The sequence below is a fragment of the Triturus cristatus genome, chromosome 1_2 (genome assembly GCF_964204655.1).
Source record: "Triturus cristatus chromosome 1_2, aTriCri1.1, whole genome shotgun sequence".
NCBI lineage: Eukaryota > Metazoa > Chordata > Amphibia > Caudata > Salamandridae > Triturus > Triturus cristatus.
This window is the reverse complement of record NC_140580.1, coordinates 892,918,462-892,939,300: the sequence shown is the minus strand read 5'-3', so window position 1 is coordinate 892,939,300 and position 20,839 is coordinate 892,918,462. Positions and strand designations below refer to the sequence as shown.

Sequence of the window (20,839 nt, the reverse complement as noted above, 5' to 3'; positions counted from 1 at the left end):
GCTCTGATGCGAGCAGAGTCTCTTTCTCACACAGCTTCGCCTATTGCTCGGATGTTGGCAGTGCTCCGCGTACTAAGCTAACTCCGATCGTGGCGGCTTCTGTCTCAGGCACAGCTCCGCTGTCTGCCACAGCTCTGCTTACATGGAAGGCTCCGACATTGGCAAAGCTTTTCCGCAGATACAACTAACCTCGCTGAAATAGCTTTGATCAGTGGAGAGCTTATCTCCTTGCACGACCAGTGGGTCTTGAACAGCTCCGTTTCCTTGGACAGCTCCTCTCCATACAGATTCCTTCTCACGTAGCTCTGCTCCCTGGGACAGCGCAGGTCCTGACACGGCTTCTTTCATTTGGGTAGCTCAATTCCTGGCAGCTTCCTTTACTCTACCACAGCTCCGCTCCTGACAGCTTCTCCGGTACAGCTCCGCGTACTTAAACAACCCCTATCTCGGCACTATCACACCTCGCCTTAAATAGACATTCAGTCCTCTCCCACATCTTCGCTTATTCGGACAGCTCCGTTGCCGACAAACCTCTTCACACAGCTTTGTTCGCTTTGTGAGTAGCACAACTCAATTTTCTGACACAACCCACCGGCACAGCCCAACTTCTTATTTGAGACCCCCCTCACAATAACCGCGCTGTTGCCCCCGCTCCGTGTAACTGCTCCCTTGAAAACCCCCTCCTCCCTAGCAAAGCTCCCTTCTCCGTAGCACAGACCTTCTAGGCGCCTCTTCCTGTCTCCACTGCGCCCGACCTAACTCCTCTCCTCCGTGGCACAGCCCCCTCTCAGGCGCTGCTCTCAGTCCAGCCTGTCCTCCACGGCTCTTGCAGCTTAGATTTAGTGCCCCCGCGTGCACCCCCTGTTCTTTAGGGCAGGGCGAAAGCAGGGGCGAAGAGATCTCGTTTAAAGGAGGGGCAGGCAGCGGAGTCTGGCTGCAGGCACCCTCTGGTGAAGCTGAAGCCCGTGCAGAGAAGAAAGGCGCTGAGCCCTTACAGAGGAACGAAGGCGGGTCCAGTCGTCACCTGAACTTAACCCGAATGCAATCTGGTCGCTGTCAGTCTCTGTGGATCTCTGTGTGTCTGTGAGCCTTTCGTGCCAGCTTCCACTCAACGACAAATCACCTATCCTTCAGGGAGACACTGCGGGGGCACCTGTCTTACACTTCCAACCACCGCTTTCTCAGCCGGGGTGTGCCTAGAAGAGCTTCAGTTCGCAGCGCGGCGCTACTCAAGCGCTTCCATCCCGTCTTCGTAAAGTGAAAGAGACAGGCAAGGGGAGTGGATTCATATTATTTGTTCACAGTCTTCTGCGCTCTTTCCAGAAGAGCAGAGAGCTGGACGAGCGGATAAACACGGGCTGCAAAGTTTCCTGAACTGGAAAATCCTTGCTTGTCTCTTGGATTGTGAAAAGTTATCATTGGACCAGCGTGTAGAGACATATCATCATAGAATGAAATTCATTTGAATTTGCCCTAAATTCTCTGTACTTCTTATATGGTTTTCAAGGATCTCGGTCTGAAATAACTTACCTTTGGTGACATTAAATTGGTTGCAGATAGCCTGGAGGTGCGCGGCCCCAAAGTTTGAGCATTTAAAGTTAGAAGATTTCAGAAAGTCTTAGCACCAACCTTGACATGGCAAAGTAAGAGAAAAGCAAACTACAGAGTGAAGGAGCCATAATTCAGACACTTTGTGCTAAAGGACACTGTGCTTCCATTTCCACCCAGAGAGTTGACAACGCCCTGAAGATGTCAGACCAAGAGATTGAGGACTATGATGTGGATAACCTGTCTGACACATCGTGGATGATCCCCGGCCTACCGCCGTACAACATGGAGGACCAGCTCCTGCCCATGGAGCCACGCGGCACCCTTGGGTGCTGGGCCTGGACCCTGCTGGTGTCTGCCATGAACTTCCTGGTGTTCTTGCTGAACTTCGTCTTCATGGTGGTGGTCTTCAGCATTGTGCTCCTACCGACCATCGTAGTCGTCTACTTTGGGTTCAAGTGTCACTCCAGGGTGAGTAACTGGGGTCTCTGCCCAAAGAGCTCTCCTTAACACCTGCCCGGGAGGGGGTATTGTGCATGGCAGTGATTGCAAACTATTGCGTCAAGGTCCTTCGCTTAACCAAGCGTGTTTCAGGCGAAAGCAGGCACACTGGGGATCCAGGTGAAGCCACCTCACATTACCTGCCTTTGGGCCTCAAGTCTGCTGAGGTGGGTGAGAAGGGGACATCCTTGAACTCTGGCAAGGACAGAGTACTTGGAGCCTCCCTTCTCTCCTTCACTCAAGAGAGAGTAGTACAAAGCTGAGCAAAGTGGAAAGTAGAAGAAGCTGCCCTTCTTTCCAGGGTGAGAGGACACACGTGGAAGCAATCAAAGTGCAACCAAAATAGAGAATAAGTAAAGTCACCCGCCCTTCCCACCTAGCTGAGTGCAGGTGGACCCACTCTTCTCGGCTGTGCCCAGGCGAGAAGTAGAAGCGATCCATTTAGCCCACACCGAGAGTAGTGTATTTGAAGACAACTTTCTCTCCCACATCTTGTAGGGAGCACTGGATATACTTCTCACCTACTCCCAATAGAGAGTAGCGGAAGCCATTTCCCAGGGCTGACGCTACGGAAAGCCCATACTATGCACTTGCTTCGAGCACCACCCGCAGCAGACTGCTGATAGGAGCCTTAGATATGGTAACTTAAGCATGGACAGGGGTCTTACTTCACCTATAGAACCTGCAGTTACTGTGGAGGCTTTCAGCTGCCTATGCTCTGTAGAGAACAGGGGAAGCCCCCTACCTCCACTACGCCCAGTGGTAAATTGAATAAGCTCTCCATCACTCCGCTGCGCTATTCAGTGTCATTGAAGGTGTCCCCTCTCTCAGGCCATGTGGAGGGCAGTGGAAGCAATTCTCTCCCTCAGAGAGGAGAGAGCGTTGGAAGCCCTTCTAATGTCCCCGACTAGAGAGGGTACTGAGGACATAGCATCGTCCCACACTGAGCAGAGAGTAGCAGTGACGTAACAAAACTTGAGGGGGCCCCCTGCAAAGCATATTGAGGCCTCTCCACCCACCATCTACCACTTTGGTCCCAGACCCTGTCAGTGTACTGCGCTGAGGGGGCCCCCTGGACCTCAAGCCCACCCACGTACCGCAGGGGCTGCTGGGGCTAATGTTACATCTCTGGAGAGTTTTGGAAGGAGACTCTTTTCTCCCCCCTTCCTCTTTTAAAAACAGGGCATCGAAGGAAGGCAGGACCAAGCCTGCACGGCCCAGCCCAATCCTGCACGGCCCAGCCCAATGACTATGCATCACTGAAAGGGGTGTTTTTTTAAGGGTGACGTGAATCATATTAACTGTTTTGACGTGCTATGCATGTCATGAATACGTAATGTAGTTTTACTTGGTGCATGGTGGTTGAGCCATGCAAAAATAGTATTGTAGCATGGGTGTATGTGTCTGTTGATGTGCACAGCACAGACTGCAAAGGGCTTCCCCAAGGGCCTCGCGCTCTAGAGTGCCTATGGAAAGTGCCTTTAGGTACTTGCATGGGAATCCCACAACCGAGTTCAGGAAAGTTCCGGGCTGACAGCAGTAACGCAAGCTTCTTAAACACAAAACTCATCAACATAAGAAGCAGTAGTCAAGCTTTCACAAACACACAATGCAGTGTGAGTTGCATCAGTTCAAACTTCTTTCCCTCAGAAGTGGCACAGCACGTGCAGCCCTGATGCAAGCTTCCCTTGGACTGAAGAACAGGCAGAGCAAAGGCAGAAGAAATGAAAGCATTCTAGACATACTAAACAGGTGCAGCATGGGCAGCAGTGGCACAAGCTTCTCAAATATGCATACCGGGTACAGCAGGGGCAGCACTGGTGCCAGCTCCTTAACATATGCTTTGGGAACAGCATTCATGGCAGCTTTCCTAATATACACAAAAGGTCATGAAAAAGCAGCATCAGTGCAATGTTACCAAATATCCAGAACAGGCGCAGCGTGCTTGTGAGTGGCTTTGAAGGAAACAAACATCCCTGCAGCTGTTTTTACATCAGGACCATGGTGATCTTTCATTTCCACTTTAAGGGGTGTTGAGGGATGAAAACATTAGGTGAGTTTAACCACAGTGACAGATACAGAATTACAGGTGGATTACGGTCAATTACGGGGATGCTTTTCACCATGGGGTTCTGAGTGGCATCAAATAGACGGCAGCCTCTACTTCAGAAGCTGTACTCAATGTGGCAGGATCTAAAAGAGGCCAACAAGAACAGCTTTTACTATATCATAGCAGAAACGTATTGGATTTGAATCCAGTTAGCCACGCGAGTGGCTCTCTACCAGTGCCATACACACCATGAGTGTTTGCCCACACCTCTTCCACTGCTTAGTCTGCAGAACTGCCACATACGGAATCCCCTAGAGAGTAACAGTCCAAACTGCGCAAACAGTTGGAAGTGTCTGTCTCAGAGGCAGGGACACGGAATACCGCAAACAACTCAATCTTGTGCTCAGTTTTCCGTGTCTCCCCTCACCCTCTCCAGCTCTTGTTTATCATGGAACCCATTCTTCAGCCCTACAATTTTCCTATCTATTTCTCCTCACCTCTCTTCCTATACCTGAGACGGTTCCCTCCACTTCGCCCTGGCTGTATTCCCCTCCTCCCCCCCTCCCCTCGGTAATTTAGCCACATATGCATTCTAGTAAACCACCACAAACTATGTCCTAATACCTCTTTCTCTGCCTATAACATGAACAACTGTACACCTGTTTACATCCTAACAGCACTCCTGCCTGTACCATAACATCTCTCACTTCCTATGCCCCAGCACCTCCACTCTTTCCAATACCCCAGTACCTTCTCTTCTGCCTACATTGCAGTGCTTCTCCCCACTATATCCCATTATTACTATCTCTTCCTATACCCTAGGACTTATACCCCTACCATTACCTTGGCATGTATGACATTCCCCATATCTTAGTAAACTACTTCCTCATGCACCATAGTAAATCAACCCAACGTATACTCTAGTAGACAATTTTTATACTCTGTTTTCTCTTCACTCTCCGTTCCTCCCACCTTTTTTTATTTTGACACATGTTCTTGTACTGTTTACTTGGTCAAGTATCATTTTTTTAAATGAATATTATTTCCTTCTTTTTGGAAAGTTCAAAAAGAAATTTCACCAGCCAGGGATCAGCAAACACATACATGCATACACGCACACACATGCACACCAGCACACACGCTAGAGTGATGCCACAGTATGGATATTGTTCATATTATGACAATCATGTTTATTATATTTTGAGTTGCCGATGTCATGCACATTATGAACCAAACCATCTCTAGGCTTCAGGTCATCAGGCCACCCAGAGCCCTCTCGTGGAAGTGGTTTACTGTCAGGGGAGGTGGGTGGATGACGCCGGGGTTCACACGCGCTTGAAACAAGACCCAATCCTGTGGTTGGCATGGACTTGTCAAGTGGCTCCACCCAAGAGCCACTTTGTTGACAGCAATTATTTTAGGCCTGAGACAGGTTTGTGCCCATTATATACATATAGTGATAACTGGGGTAAGGAATCCCTATATTCGGTGTACTTTTTAAAGCAAATATATGCTGAATTTATTTATGCCAGAGATACTGGTATTCAAAGAACAGCCATGGGAATCGAATTTTGGGATTCCTTACCCCAGTTATCACTATATGTATATATTGGGCACAAACCTGTCTCAAGCATAAAATAATCCCTCTTGTGTAAGTGTCTGCCAAATATGTATTCACATTTTTTTTTAAAAAATACTGTGATTTATATAAGTTAGATAAAGCACACCCTTAAGATGACCATTAAAGAGAAGGAACCTGCTTTGGAAAGGGAGCGGTTTTGATTGTAAATGAGTGTAGATCGGCTGTTGCACACTGATTGTGGTTAGCTGCAATGTCTACAGAAAGTGTGCATCTGTTTATTCCAGTCACGTCCTAATGTTCCAACATGAGGAACCCTGTTTATTGTTCGCACTGCAGTAATTACTACGGAGCATCTGTTTGTAAGTGCTTGTTGGAGTAAAGAAGGGCAGTGGCGTAACAATAGCCCCCGCAGCCCCTGCTGTGTGGGGGGGGGCTCTGGGGCCCCCTCCAGCACTGGCAGGTTCCTGGCCTGAGAGCTCCAAACTGGGTCCAGAGCATGGAGGGGCCCCTGCAAGTACTTCACGGGGGGCCCTTTAGTTTTGTTGTTGTTGTTCCACTGAAGAAGAGACCACAGGGGCGTGGGGCGTGAGTGAGATGTGCACAGCGGGGCGGACTGGAAACTAAAATCGCCCCGGGGGAAATGCCCATTCCACCTCCCGACTGCAGAAGGTCGTGGCCAGGGGCTTTCACGGCTGCGTCACAGCAGCTCATTCTGCTCTGAAAGCAGCCCCCTACCGTGCCGGCCACCTGGAAAGGGCCAGAGTTCCAGAATGGCCAGTCTGGACCTGCGTACAGGGAGCACCTCCCACAGCCAGAGGGTCTGGCAGAGCCCCTTCATCGAAGACGGCCCTGCGCTAGTCCAGTGGATCCACTGTTGAGCAAAGCATCCCTGGGCGGCATGGTCCTTCGCCACAAAAGCTCCTGAAGTTGACTCTTGAAACCTCTAATGATCATTGTTCGAAATTTCACAGTTCTCTGGTAGGACAATCCTCAACGGATTCTGTTCAATATAAGAGAAATTGACTTTTTAAATGAGCCAAATGTACAGGCCAGTGCTCCCTAAAAGGCAAATAGGGGTAGCAAGAAGACATTCATGTCAAGCTTGCAAGCGACAATGGACCAGAGACTGTGAGCACAACAGGGCCACATTTAGAAAATACTTCTCAAAGCATACTGTGCTGCTTAGTGGCCATTACATACTAATCCCATGCCATACTCCACAAATGTACTCAAAGGAACACTATTGTAGGCCCAGAAACAGACTGACATCCACAGAAGAAGTATTCCACATAAAATTCAAGTCACAAATATTGTGTCTACAAAAATATCATGGACCAAAATATCAAAGTAAATTACATTGTGCATTTTCTGTTTTCCTTTAATAGCAAAGTTTAAAATATTGTTTACTGTTGTTTTTTGTTATGGGTTTTGATGTATTGTATTAGGTTTTTATTTTATTGGATATGTTATTGAAGAATAGTTGCATTCGTTTTTTAAAGTAATATATATTGTTTAGGTTGCTGGTTTTATTGAAGGATTAGCAGATTCGTCTTTTAAATTATATATAATAATGTTGAATAATATATTGCATTATTTTATAAAACCTTTTTTTAATGAGTTAACATTTTTAAATTATGGGTCATATTTTAGTTTCAATTTGTGGGTCTCTTATGGGGGCGATTGTGTGGGTAGTGTTTTTTAATAATATAATCATTTGTATTAATTGTCTAATATGTGAAATGTTTTATATATTTTAATTTTAGTTTATTTTTTAATTGTATTACATTTGAATGTTGGCTTGCGAGGTTTATTGAGGGATTAGGTGGGTAGTTTACATACCTATGTGTAATTTTTTTTAATTTGAAATTAGAAGTTCTCGTAATATGTAAAATATTCTTTATATACCTTCAAAATAAATATTGGTAATTTTTTAATGGGTAGTGAGATTATTGAGGTAAAGGCCGGGTATTTTGTTTGTAAAAATGATTATTACAAATTCACATTTTAAATATTAAAAAAGCAAACAATGTGTATTTTATGGTATGTTTATTTTATGTGTGAGTTTGAGGATATGTTGAATGTAAAAGTCATCATTTGAGCAACTGTGTTAAATATTTAATTTGTAAAAAATACTTTAGGTTTTGTGTCCAATTTTATTGTTTTTTAGGTTTTGCTATTTTTTAAACTTAATTTCTTATTGCTTTTTAATGAATACGTGTAATGTTTGGGAGTAATCATTCTGACCACATAGATATATGCCCCTACCCCAATGTTTGTTAAACTGGAGTTGGAATAGTGAATAGTGAATTGGACCCCCAAAATAAATGCATTTTCTTAAACGTTTGTTGGACAGGCTTTCAAATAATTAATTTGATATACACAACCACAAAGCATGCACTTTGCCTACAGTAGCAGCTGCTTCCGGACTCGGGTGGTGAGTCGGGGAGGACGAAGGTAGGTGGGGGAAATAAAAAAGATAAAATAAAAAAATTAACTTACCTGGCTACGGTTGGTGTTGTCGCCGTCTGTCTTCCGATCCCCTTCATCTTCTTGTCTACTTCCTGTCTGGAGTCCAGCAGCAGGAAGCACCCGGGCTCCCAAGCTCCCCGGACCAATTACAATACTGCAATGCAGCATTGTGATTGGCCTGAATGCCATAGTTCGGCTCTTAGACCAAGCTTGTGAGCCTGGGGCATGTTCTCCACCCAGGCTGTAATGCAGCCTTTATGGAGAACGTGGCATGTGCGCATGACTGTTTGCCCGGCCCCAGAAGGCCGGTCAAAATGTCATGCACACTTGGAGTGTCACCACTCCTCCCTGCAGTGTTCTGGCATCACAGGATCCAGCCCCCCCCCCCTCCCCTCCTCCCCCAGGAAACAGCGGAGCCACTGCAGTAGGAAAAAGAAAATGATAATAACGTAACTTTATTATAATTTGTTTTTTCTTTTTTCACTGCTCGGAGAGCAGTAGGGCGAAGTTCCTTCACCTTAGCAGAGGAGCTGCCACTGTTTGCCTATTATTTCTTAGATTGAAGTTAGAGTAGTAAATCTGACCTACAGCAATGAAAACACTTTCCCCAATGTTTGTTAGACTGGAGTTAGAAAAGTAAATCCTTTCCCTACCTCTCTCAATGTGTGCACTTTCTCCAACATTTGTTGGACTGGTGTTAAAATAGTAGAAATAGTCGATCTGACACTCCATTGCAATTATATGCACTTTCCCAAATATATTTCAGACTGAAGTAAGAATAGTAAATTGGACCCCACCCATGTATGCACTTTCCCCAGTGAATGTTAGAATGCAGTCAGAATATGAATGTTAGATGGGAGTTAAAATAGTAAATCCGACTCTCCAATGTACACACTTTCCCCAGCATTTGTTGGAGTGAATTTGGAATAGTACATTTGCTCCACTCCTTTCTATGCACTTTCCCAGTGTTTGTTAAACTGGAGTGTGATTTAGTATTTGATTTTGTTACACATTGATAAAGCTACTTTCTAATGCCTTAATACATACAAAATATGTTTTAGGTAGGTATTTTTTCCCCATAAATTATGATTATAAATGTTTCTATGGTGCTTTATTACTTAATTTTTGTTTTTTTAATCTACAAATTTCATTTGTTTGTATAATACGTATGTTTTAATTTAGAATGCAATATTTAATGTGTTTAAAATAATGATGAAATCTATTTTAGAGTTGTTCTTCATGAACCTATCTCCTGCCAGTAAAAAACTGTGTGATACAAAATTTTGACAAACTTCACTAATTTTATTAATTTTTCCAGCGTAGTTTAAGTTTTACCCCTGCCTACTGAAATTATGTGACTCTGCCTTGGAGAAAATAATCTTAAACATATTTCCAGGGGCGTAACAGAGGCCCCTGCACCCCCCCCCCCGTGGTGCGGGGGGGGGGGGGGCGAGCTGCAGGCAGCCCCCTCAGCAGAGTACTTAGGCCGAGCGCTCTGTATTAAATCCGGAGCGGCGGCCCCACGTGTACAGTGCAGGGGGGCTCCTTAAACCTTCGTTACGCCACTGCATATTTGAGCAATAGATTTCAAAACTTATGATTGGTATTCAATAGTTCTAAGCAGAAGTGCTCCTGTTGACCAAAGCACATTTTACATTATGCTTCGCAAAGTTTGCAAATCTGACACAGGCTGTTGTGATTCTCTAAAATCCGAAAATTTGCTTCTGATGCCAAATTACAATGAAGGAAACCAATTTTTCCATCGTAATACGTTTAGTTTCAATTGACAAAATTAAATCCTTTAGAAATGGACACATGGCATGTGTAAAAGATTGTGAAGATGTGTCAGAGGAGTCAAACGATATATTGGGATGCCAAACCGAGTCACTTTTGCAAATAATATAGGAATCACCATAGATGACTTTGATTGCAAGCCACTGAAAACCCGCTGACCGTAAATTGACCAACTTTTTTTTAAAATACTCTAGCCGTGCGCCTTTTCTTCATTTGGACAGTTTCCCTCCTCCCAATTTCAAGTTTTAAGGAAAAAAAGACAATGGCCAGTATACCAGTTCCTGAATTACATTTCAGTTAATGTTCATGAATATTGACTGAAAACAAAATGAGGGCCTCATTTAAAAGTTTTTGACTCAGGGCAGCGCAGTGAGTCACTTTGCTGTGCTGCTCTGCGTCAAAAGGAAAGGGCAGAAATGCATCGGATTTATGATATATGGCACATTCCTGTCCGTTCCCACTGCGCTGGCACTGTTTTGGCTGCCTTGCGCCAACCATGGTGCAAACGTAGCTGCGTTTAAGGGATGATTGTTTTTGTGCAGAAAAAGACACCTTTCTGCACAAAAATAATCAATGGAGGTGTTTTCCTCCTTATATGTGTGCAGCAGATTGCAACACACATAGAAAGAGAGAAAAACAAGGAGAAATAAAGTTATTTCTCCCTGGTAATGCCTCCCCTGGGGAGACGTATGCTTTTGACGCTTTCCCAGGTGTGCAAGTCCTTGTAAATCTGGGAATGCGTCAAAATCCATGGGTGTTGCATGGGAACGCCTACCACAGTGCCCATGGAGAGCCTCCTTGATGCAGAGTAAGGCAACGCAGCACTACCTTACTTCATATCTATGAGGTCATGCAAATCCACACAGGGTGGCTTTGCGTCGCCTCATAGATATGTTTGATAGGCCTGTGTCAAAAATTGCAGCATTTTGATTGGTCTGAGTGCCATATTTCGGTGCTCAGACAGGGTCTCGGGGCCTGGGCATGTTCTCTAACTAGGCTGTAATGCAGCCTGAGTGGAGAACATGCTAAGTGCGCATAATTGTTTGGCCGGTCTGTGACAGCCGCCATAGCGTCAGGCACACTTCAGTGTGCCCACCACTCCTCCCCTGCCCTGCTCTGTGAGCAGAGCAGCCCGCCCCATGCGGCCGCAGCAGGAACAAATAAACTGATAATAACATCACGTTATTATCATTTAATTTTTCCTTTCCTTCACTTCTGCAACGCAGTGGGACAACGCTCCTCCGCCTTAGCAGAGGAGCCGTCACTCACTCTTTGCAGACTTTGAGGGAGCTGTGCGCAAGAGACTTCTTGGACAGAGACAGGTTTGAACTAATACAGCTCAATATCCTGCGCAGGGACTAGCTAATGCCCAGCAGACTGAGCACAGCAGATCGAGGGGTCTTAGACAGGAGCCCAAGATGTTCCACAAGCGGAGCTGATTCAATGCAGCTGTTCTGGCAGTGAATGTAATACACACCTTTTGGCGTGGGGTTATTCAGTCCATTTAGCAGTTGTCTGGTTACACAATGAACACCGTCCTGAGAAGTGTCTGCCAGGGCTTCTAAATCATACAAAAACTAATCAGGTAAATTAGAAATTTGCTACCCTCACTTTGACTTTAGCTAAAAGGAAACTGACCATAGCATGGAAAACTGGAAATCACCAAGGGGCATATTATCAAGAAACGGCGTTAAAATTATCGCTAAAGCGGCGATAATGGGCTTGATAATATGCCTTTGAGAATTCCAATAGAAGCCCATGTTCTGGTGTCAACATGGGCAGTTTTCTGCTGCTAAGGCGGCGTTAATTTTAACGCTGTGCTTGATAATATGCCCCCAAATGCTCAGTCCATCATTGTGTGAAACCTGACTTACTCAGATTGGCAGAGGCAGAACGTGTCACTTGTCGAGGCTGCGGACGAGAGGTGGGCTAGCGTGTAGTCTCACGGGTGGGATATGAACATTGACTCAACTTACCAGGGACAGTGATGAAAAGGAGCCGAGGTTGGAAGCTAACTGTGCGACAGAACTGTTGATGTAAAGTACCAACGCCGAGTGGTTCAGCAGTCGATGCTGTTCGTCGGTGCTCACCGACGGACAACGGGTGCAATGGATTCTGGTCGCAGATAAAGTTCCATTGAGATTGGTGGGCTTCGATGGGGTTAAACACAATGCAATAATGCTTGCACAATGTTTTGTTTGTTGATAGCTGATTTAAGTTGATGATAAGCTGCAGAAAATAAAAAGGAAACGTTATGTAAGCGATGTGTCACTACTGGTGTGCACCAATTACTAACGGATGTTCTGTTTTCTTTTCTTTGTTGACTGGTGAGCGAAAAACGAATCTTTATTTAAAAAAAAACAAAAAACTTGAATATAGATATTATTCTTAGTTTGTGACCCCAGAAACGCTGTGTTGCAGTTCTTCTAGAGGAGGTAAACAATAGACAAGTATTTTAAAAGAGAAAGTTTTATCTGAGAAAGCAAATTTGATAAACTATGTTTTTTGTTTTTACTGGTTGGTGTTGTAAATGAATGGGAGGCCTAAGCTGAAAATCTCCCTTAAGTTACAGCACTTTGAGACGGGGCCCGATGATAACGAAGGGGTTATCAGGTGGGTGGGGCCGTTTGCCAGGTGTGTGCTTGGAGATGTTATTCCTTCTGTACTTATTTATGAGGGTGCCTTCACCAGTGCTGTTTTGATGTTAGCCGCTAGGTGGTGATCTTGCTGCAGTCCCAGTAAACCCCTTTCCTGGCAATTCACAACTCCGGCCCAGAGCCATGGCAAGTTCTGTTTATTTCAGCGGAGAAGCTCCCCATTTTCATACTTGTTTAATTTCCCGGTTTTGCTTCACATTTGCGAATTTTGTTCTGCGCCCTGCTCATAATCCTCCCCGCATATATAAAAAACAGTTTTTAACTGTAATTGAATTAGTCAAGATGGAAAATGTATGCAGCTGTTTGTTTTTTTATCTTTTACAGAATTTTATATAGCGCGAACTTGACCCGAATCGGGTATCGGAGCGCTTTACATAGCACCAATTGCATTACATGAGGACACATTCATTTGTGTGAGGCAGGGGGAGATTAAGGGGCATATTATCAAGCACTGGGTTAAAATTATCGCCGCTTTAGCGGCAGAAAACTGCCGCTACAGCGGCGATAATGGGCTTGATAATATGCCGCAGAGAATTCCCATAGAAGCCCATGTTGACACCAGAACATGGGCTTCTATGGGAATTCTCAAGGGCATATTATCAAGCCCATTATCGCCGCTTTAGCGGCAGTTTTCTGCCGCTAAAGAGGCGATAATTTTAACGCCGTTTCTTGATAATATGCCCCTTAGTGATTTGCCCAGAATCACAGGATGTTCAGCGTCATTGCTGAGACTGGAACCCAGTTCCCAAGATTCGAGGTCGACCGCCCTAGCTGCTAGGCCAACTCCTCTCCCAGCAAGTGCTCCTTTTGCTGAGCTTCCATAGACAGAATTTTTCTTTGCAAGTAAACCTGCGGCCTCATTTATTGCACTTTGGCGTAGGGCAGAGCAGCAAGGCACCTTGCTGTGCTGCCCCACGCCAAAGTGAAAGGATAGGAATGCACCGTATGCAAGCCAGTGACGGCCCGTGTACGGCGTTTTACCAGGGCGGTGACGTGGCGCAGAGGAGGGGCAGGGTGGGGGGTTGCAAAATGCGGCAAACGGCCGATTTCAGGTAAGTTACGAAAAAAAATAATAAAACGAATTTCGTTGCGCGCGCTGCATCGCATTTGGCGATGCAGCGCGCGCAACGAAATTCGTTTTATTAATTTTTTTTGTAACTTACCTGAACTAGGCCGTATGCCGCATTTTGCAACCCCCCACCCTGCCCCTCCTCTGCGCCACGTCACCGCCCCGGTAAAACGCCCTACACGGGCCATCACTGATGCAAGCCATACAGTGTATTTGTGCTCTTTCTGCCTGCGCTGGCACCGTTTCAGCAGCCTAGCGCCAACGTAGGCACCCTTGGACCTTGGTGCAAGGTGTGTCTCTGCTGCTGGGAGGATTGTTTTTGTGCAGAAAGGGGCACCTTTTCGCACAAAAACAATCCAATGAAGCTATTTCTCCTCGTTACACCTCATCTCAGGAGGCGTATGGATTTGGCTCTTCCCAGATTTACATGTTTCTCTAAATCTACGCAAGCGTCTAATTCCATGTGTGTTGCGTGGGAAAACTCATTGCAACGCACATGGAAGGCCTCCCGGGCGCAGAGTAAGATGACGCAGTGATTTGCGCTACATCGCCTCGCTCATGATTTTTGAAGCCACGCAAAGCCAGGCATGGTGGCTTTGCCTGGCTTCAACAATCTTTATGAGAGCCCTACATCACGCATGTACCACTATACGTGGTGCAAAAATGATGCAGGGATCTCACGAATAATCCTGAATGTCTTATACATATATGCAATAAAAAGCGTCACACATTTCCCTGTTTTTACACACATCAGGCAAAACGAAAAACAGCAAATTTTGCATAGATTTAAATTGAGCTTTGCAAAGACTGCAAAATAAACTTTTTATATGTCTAGGCATTATGGGCACTGGAGCTCCATGTTCAGTGCTACAAATGGAAAAATGTACTCTGGGAAGACACAACTTGTGGACTGACAGGTGGGCATCAGCAGGAAAAGGGAAAGTCAGAAGAGTGGAATCAGTAGCAGCCAGATCATTTTTGCAAGCTCTACTCACAAATAAATAGACCAGTAGAAATGCTGTAGCAAAGCTGCTTCAGCTAACTTTACTGGCCACGAGGAAACCACATTTTACAAACTAATGTATTATGTCACTTCACTTAACACAATTCTGATGAAAACAAACGCAGACCTAATTCACATCTTTAGTGTGACAGGTCTTTTGGAAATCTCATTACAAAAACAGATTTTAATTGCAACATGGAAATGGGACAGTAATAGCTCAGTCTGTAGTTTGCTTCTACCGTAGACATTATTTTTTATCTTAGAGATATTTTAAATCTGCAGGAAATTAATTTCTTCACAACCACACACTTATAGGTCAAGTGCCAAATCTGAACCAGGTCTGCTGAGTGCATTTTCAAAGAAGTACAAGACTTACATAATTCAAAATATATAGAGGTATGAAAGGCAAGATTGTCTCTCGAAAGAGGGGCAGATGGAAAGGATGAACAATTATAAGGGGAGTGCTAAACACTTTTCATCCTTCCCCTAAACATATAAATATGTCAAAAGAAATGGTAATGTAATGTAAGGTGGATTTGTAGAGTGCTGCTTTTCACACGCGAGAGTACCCAGGCGCTGGATGGTATGCGTTTTTATTACATTCCTTCAGTTGCCCCCCACAAAACACGGCTGTGGAATATTCCAAGCGTTAGTGGCATTTCTCCTTCTCACCTTCTCCCATCACAGCAAAAACAACTTGCCATTGTTTGTGAACTCAAGGTTGTCAAAATGATTGGTCGGGCCCAGGTCACATGACCACATTTGCAATATAATATATTGGGAAGAAATGCAGCTGGGCGCAAGTGTGGCAGGCTTAACCACTTGTGAAATATAAGCAGTAATATGTATTTTAAGATTGAACAAGCAGTTCATTTAATTTCTAAATCTTTGTTCCTGCCCCCTCTGCTCACTCACTTCCTCGTGTGTCTCTTCTACCTCCACGTGCCGGTGGGGACCGGTGATCTCTGAAAGTGATGTTGTGTAATATGTGTTCATAATTCTAGTGCTCAAGAAGAGCAAGTGTGCTGAAATTTTTCTAGAGGGGTTAGGGGAGTCTCCCAAAGAAGGGGTCAAACACTATAGGGCATATTATCAAGATAGGCGACACAATTATCGCCGCTTTAGCGGCAGAAAACTGCCGCTGAAACGGCGATAATGGGCTTGATAATATGCTCTATGGAATTCCAATGGAAGCTCAGGTTAGACGTCCTTCACATCTAACATGGGCTTCAATTGGAATTCCATAGAGCATATTATCAAGCCCATTATCGCCTTTTTAGCGGCAGAAAACTGCCGCTGAAACGGCGATAATGGGCTTGATAATATGCTCTATGGAATTCCAATGGAAGCTCAGGTTAGACGTCCTTCACATCTAACATGGGCTTCAGTTGGAATTCCATAGAGCATATTATCAAGCCCATTATCGCCTTTTTAGCGGCAGAAAACTGCCGCTAAAGCGGCGATAATTTTATCACCTGGCTTGATAATATGCCCCTATAGTTTTAAGCATTTTTTACATGATTTACTAAAAAGCCAAGTGCTGACCCCCATGTTAGCTATTGCTTCAAATATGCCCAGGCCACAAGATCAACATGGGGTTTCCCCCTTAAGTCAGGAATTATCTCTAATATTCCTTGGTGAGCATTTTATGATGGCTGCCCCCCCTCCACCCCTCACTTATCCCGTAGTTGTCCTCCTTATGCCAAGAATTACTGATATGCTAGTGCCCGATTACTGCCCCTTTATTCCATAGGTGCCCCCATTTTTAAACAAACACCTCTGTTTTGTAAATGGCTAGCATTTTGCCATAGTTACCTCCGTATGCCAAGAATTACCGCTAGTATTCCAGCGACTGCACAAGCATAAAATGCACACCCTCTCACACACTGTCACTCACACACCCATTTTTTTCCAGTCTGCTTATGTTGCCTTTGCAAAGCTTCACTGCTGCAGCCATTGCTATCCCATAATGGCATGTTAGTAAAGCTTGGTAAAAACATTTTATCTAAACACTATTCCAAAGTCATATACAAATGACATTTTCAATGCTTGTTTTCATGCATGATATGAATCAACAGTGCCTATAGATGAACAGGGTTTACATGCTGATTAAGCAGTAACAGCATTGGAAATTGACTAGATCACCTTGTAAAATGTAAAAACATGGAGGCTGATGCACAAACAGCATTTTGTTGTATGTTTAGTAGTACCACAATGGTACTACTAAAGTACTACAAAATGATATTCACAAACCTATGAGTGTAAACCTCTTCCTCTCCCATCTTGTCTGTGGGGAGATCCTCACACAGGTAAGTTTACTACTTAGGGCCCGATTATGATGTCAGTCGGAGTTGCCTCCGACCAACATCATCGCGAAATAGGGACCAACCAACTTGCAGTCGGCGGTCCCAACTGCTTAATTATGATGCGACCGCACATAGCTTGTGCTACGGCCATAAACCGGTCGTAGCACAAGCTGCCATAGGAAAATGGGAGAATGTGTTCATCCCTGCACTGTGTGGCAGGCACCTCAAGGTGCCTGGCACACGGTGCAAGGATCAACAGGGGGGCACCTGGTGCCTCCTCGGCCACCAACCGGAGGCCACAAAGAGAAGGGGGCCCTGCTAGGGGCCCACAAACTTGCTATCTGACAGGCTTTCCCTAGCGGAAAACCCAGCATGGAAAGTCTGTAGGAAACCGAGCATCCTAATCCAAAGGCAGAAACGCCGTCCATTGGGATTACGGGACGGTCTCCGACTGGCTGACAGGCTCCTTGAGCCCATCGGAATCGAGCCAGAATGACCGGCCGGTTTCAATTCCGACTGCCTATATTGTAATTAGGCGGTCGGAATTGAAACAGACGATCTCAGTAGGAAAGCCTCCAACCTAAGGTCGGAGGCTTTCTGACTGAGATCGTAATAGGCCCCTTAGTAGTAAATGTTGGAGGGATAAAGGGGCGTTGTTGGAAAAAAGGACATACTATTAAGTGGGAGGGGGTTACGAAGGAGTAGGAAGGGGTTAGAGAGGGTTAGGTTAGTGTTTAGGGAGGGAAAAGAGAGTAAGCCTATTGCTATTCACAAAATGCAATTCTAAATTTACTACATTCAAAAAGAGACAAAATACAGTGGTAAATTACCCAAGCTCACAACAGGAGTAAGTCCAGCACCACACACAGCCAACCACTCAATCAATCAATCAGGGAGTTTTAAGCTTGCTACTCACCTGCGAGGGTCTCAAGGCACTGGGGGAGGGGCGGAGCAGCTCTGGTCAGTCGAAGACCCAGGTCTTGAGGGTCTCCCTGAAGATGTGCACGGTGGAGGAGTGTCTAATGTTGGTCAGCAGCTCGTTCCAGGCCTTGGCCGCGATGTAGGAGAAGGTTCTTCCACCTGTTCTTGCTCTATGGATATGTGGGGGTTCGGCGAGGGCGAGGTTGGCGGATCGGAGGTTCCTCTTGGGTGCGTGGTAGGAGATTCTGTCATTGAGATATTGAGGCCTGATGTTGTGGAGGCATTTGTAGGCATTGGTGAGTATCTTGAAGGTCACTCGCTTCTCAACGGGGAGCCAGTGGTGGTCTTGTAGGTGTTGGGTGTTGTGTTTGTGTCAAAGGATGCCGAGGATGAGACTGGCTGCGGTGTTCTGGTTTGTGGAGCAAAGACTTGTTGATTCCGCCGGAGAAGTTGTTTCCGTAATCCAGTCTGCTGCTTATGCGTACGTGGGTGACGGCCTTCCTTAATTTGGAGGGGATCCATTTGAAGGTCTTTCGGAGGATGCGCAGGGTGTTGTAGCAGGTTTAGGTGATGACGTTGACCTGCCGGGTCATGGAGAAGGAGGAGTTGAGTATGATGCCAAGGTTTCGGGTGTGGTCCGTGGGGGTGGGAGGGCTGACGAGGGCGGTGGGCCACCAGGTGTTGTCCCATGCACAGGGGGAGGGTCTGAGGACGAGGACCTCTCTCTTCTCCGTGTTTAGCTTCTGGCAGCTGCTGCTCATCCAGGATGCGACGTCCTTCATTCCTTCCCGGAAGTTGAGTCTGGTGGTAATGGGGTCCTTGGTGAGGGAGAGGATGAGCTGGGTGTCGTTGGCGTAGGATACTATGCTGAGTTCATGCTGTCTGACGATGGCGGCAAGGGGGGCCATGTAGATGTTGAAGAGCGTGGGGCTGAGCTATAATCCTTGGGGTACTCCACAGTTGATTTCTGTGGGTTCGGAGAGGAAGGGCGGCAGTCTGATTCTTTGGGTTCTCCCTGTGAGGAAGGAGCAGAGCTAGTCTAGGGCGGTTCCCTGTATGCGAGCGTCGTGGAGTCTGGTGGTGAGTGTGCGTTGTCGAATGCTGCTGAGAGGTTGAGTAGGATCAGGGTCGCAGTGTGTCCTTGGTCGAGGAGAGTGCGGAAGCCGTCTGTGGCGGCGAGTAGAGCGGTCTCAGTGCTGTAGTTGCTGCGGAATCCGTATTGGGTGGGATAGAGGATGGAGTTTTCTTCGTTGAATTTTGTTAGTTGAGAGTTGACGATCTTCTCTGTAACTTTGGCAGTGAAGGGGAGGAGGGAGATGGGCCAGTAGTTCTTGAAGTCCGTGGGATCTGCTGACGGCATTTTGAGTAGGGGTCTGACCTCTGTGCGTTTCCAGTCATCGGGAAAGATGTAGGTTTTGAAGGTGGCGTTGATGGGGTGTGGCAGTTCTGGAGAGATGGCGGCAGCCCTGTGGAAGATGTGTGGGGGGCAAGAGTCCGTCGGGGCTCCTGAGTGGATGCCTTTCATGGTCGATGCGGTATCTTCATTGGTGACTGGGTTCCAGTAGGAGATGGTGGGCTGGCTGGCATTGCTGGAGGAGGGGGTGGCTATGGAGTTAGGTGTCTGTTCGTTGAAGTTGTCGTAGAGGCCCTTGATTTTCAGATGGAAGTAGGATCCAAGCTTGTTGCAGAGGTCCTGGCAGGGGGTGATGTCCGTTGATTCGCTGGGGTGTTTGGTAAATTCCTGGATGATGCCGAAGAATTCCTTGGAGTTGCTGGAGTTGGCGAGGATTTTGTTCTGGATGAAGGTCATTTTGGTGGATCTGATACGCTGGTGGTATTCCGTCATGGCGTTCTTGTAGGCGGTGAGATCTTCTGAGGTTTTGTTCTTCTCAAGACGTCTGCTGTTGCATCTGGATTCTCGAAGGTCAGCGGTGAACCAGGCGGCCTTCCTGGGGTGCTGTTTGTTGGGGTTGCACAGGGGCGCAAGCTCGCCTGCGCAGTTGGTGATACATCTGTGGAGTTCTTTGGCTGTGAGGTTGGCTAGGGTTGAGGTGGTGGGGGCATCGCTGTTGAGGGTGAAGTTGAGTTGCTCCTCAGTGACTTTGCTCCAGTTTCTTCATGGAGGGCAGGGTGCAGGTTTGGGCTGCGTGGGTTTGTTGACAAGGAAGCAAGTGGAAGCAGTGGTGATCTGTCCATGGTGGTTGCGTGGTGTGGCTGAAGCCGATGTTGTTCGCACCTGCAAAACAGGGTCAAGGGTGAGTCCTGCCTTGTGGTGGGGGCGGTGATGAGTTGTTTCAGTCCGATGTTGGCGAGGTGGTCCAGGAGGGTGGTGGAGTTGGGGTCGCTGGGGTTGTCGAGGTGGAAGTTTGGGTCTACGATGAGCATGTAGTCCAAGGAGGCGATGGCGTGGGGTGCGATGAGGTCGGCGTTGGTCGTGGCGAACAAAGGGCGGGGTCCTGGTACTGCAACAAACTTGCCTAGATAATAATTGCTGTAGGGACATAAAATGAAACCCCATAAGAAATAATGTAAATTAAATTCTTTAAAATAGTATGAAATATAAATAAATATATTGGGGCAATATCTTGTTAAGATAGATGTTTCTTATCATTGTTAATATTGTATTTTAATTGTTCATTGCATTTGAAAGTTTATGTATATGAGATAAACCCCTGATTTAAGATTAGTAAATTGGTTTACTTTTCGACACAAAGCTTATTTTTGATTCAGGACCCTTTAATTGTCTTACCATGGGGGAATTGCCAGTGATGCAGGAGTTTTTTTTTTTAAAACCATCTGTACTGTATGATTTTACTCTAATTGTCAAGCACTTTAAGGCCATGTTCATGTCTCAAGAATCTTGTTTTAGTATCTTATCAATGAGTATATTATTTTTGAGTAGTTTTGTAGATTTTATTGTTTTTTTCTGTATCGATTCC

The 20,839-nt window shown here is 45.9% G+C and overlaps 1 protein-coding gene across 1 annotated transcript in view; it reads left to right on the top strand.

Moving 5' to 3' along the window:
* Positions 1 to 699: 699 nt before the first annotated feature.
* TMEM278 (transmembrane protein 278) overlaps positions 700 to 20,839 on the top strand; it is a 458,805-nt gene continuing 438,665 nt past the window's right edge. The window contains exon 1 of the mRNA XM_085609548.1: positions 700 to 2,019. Coding sequence (XP_085465674.1) covers positions 1,750 to 2,019 — 270 coding nt within the window. The 5' untranslated portion in view covers positions 700 to 1,749. The remainder of the gene's footprint in view (positions 2,020 to 20,839) is intronic.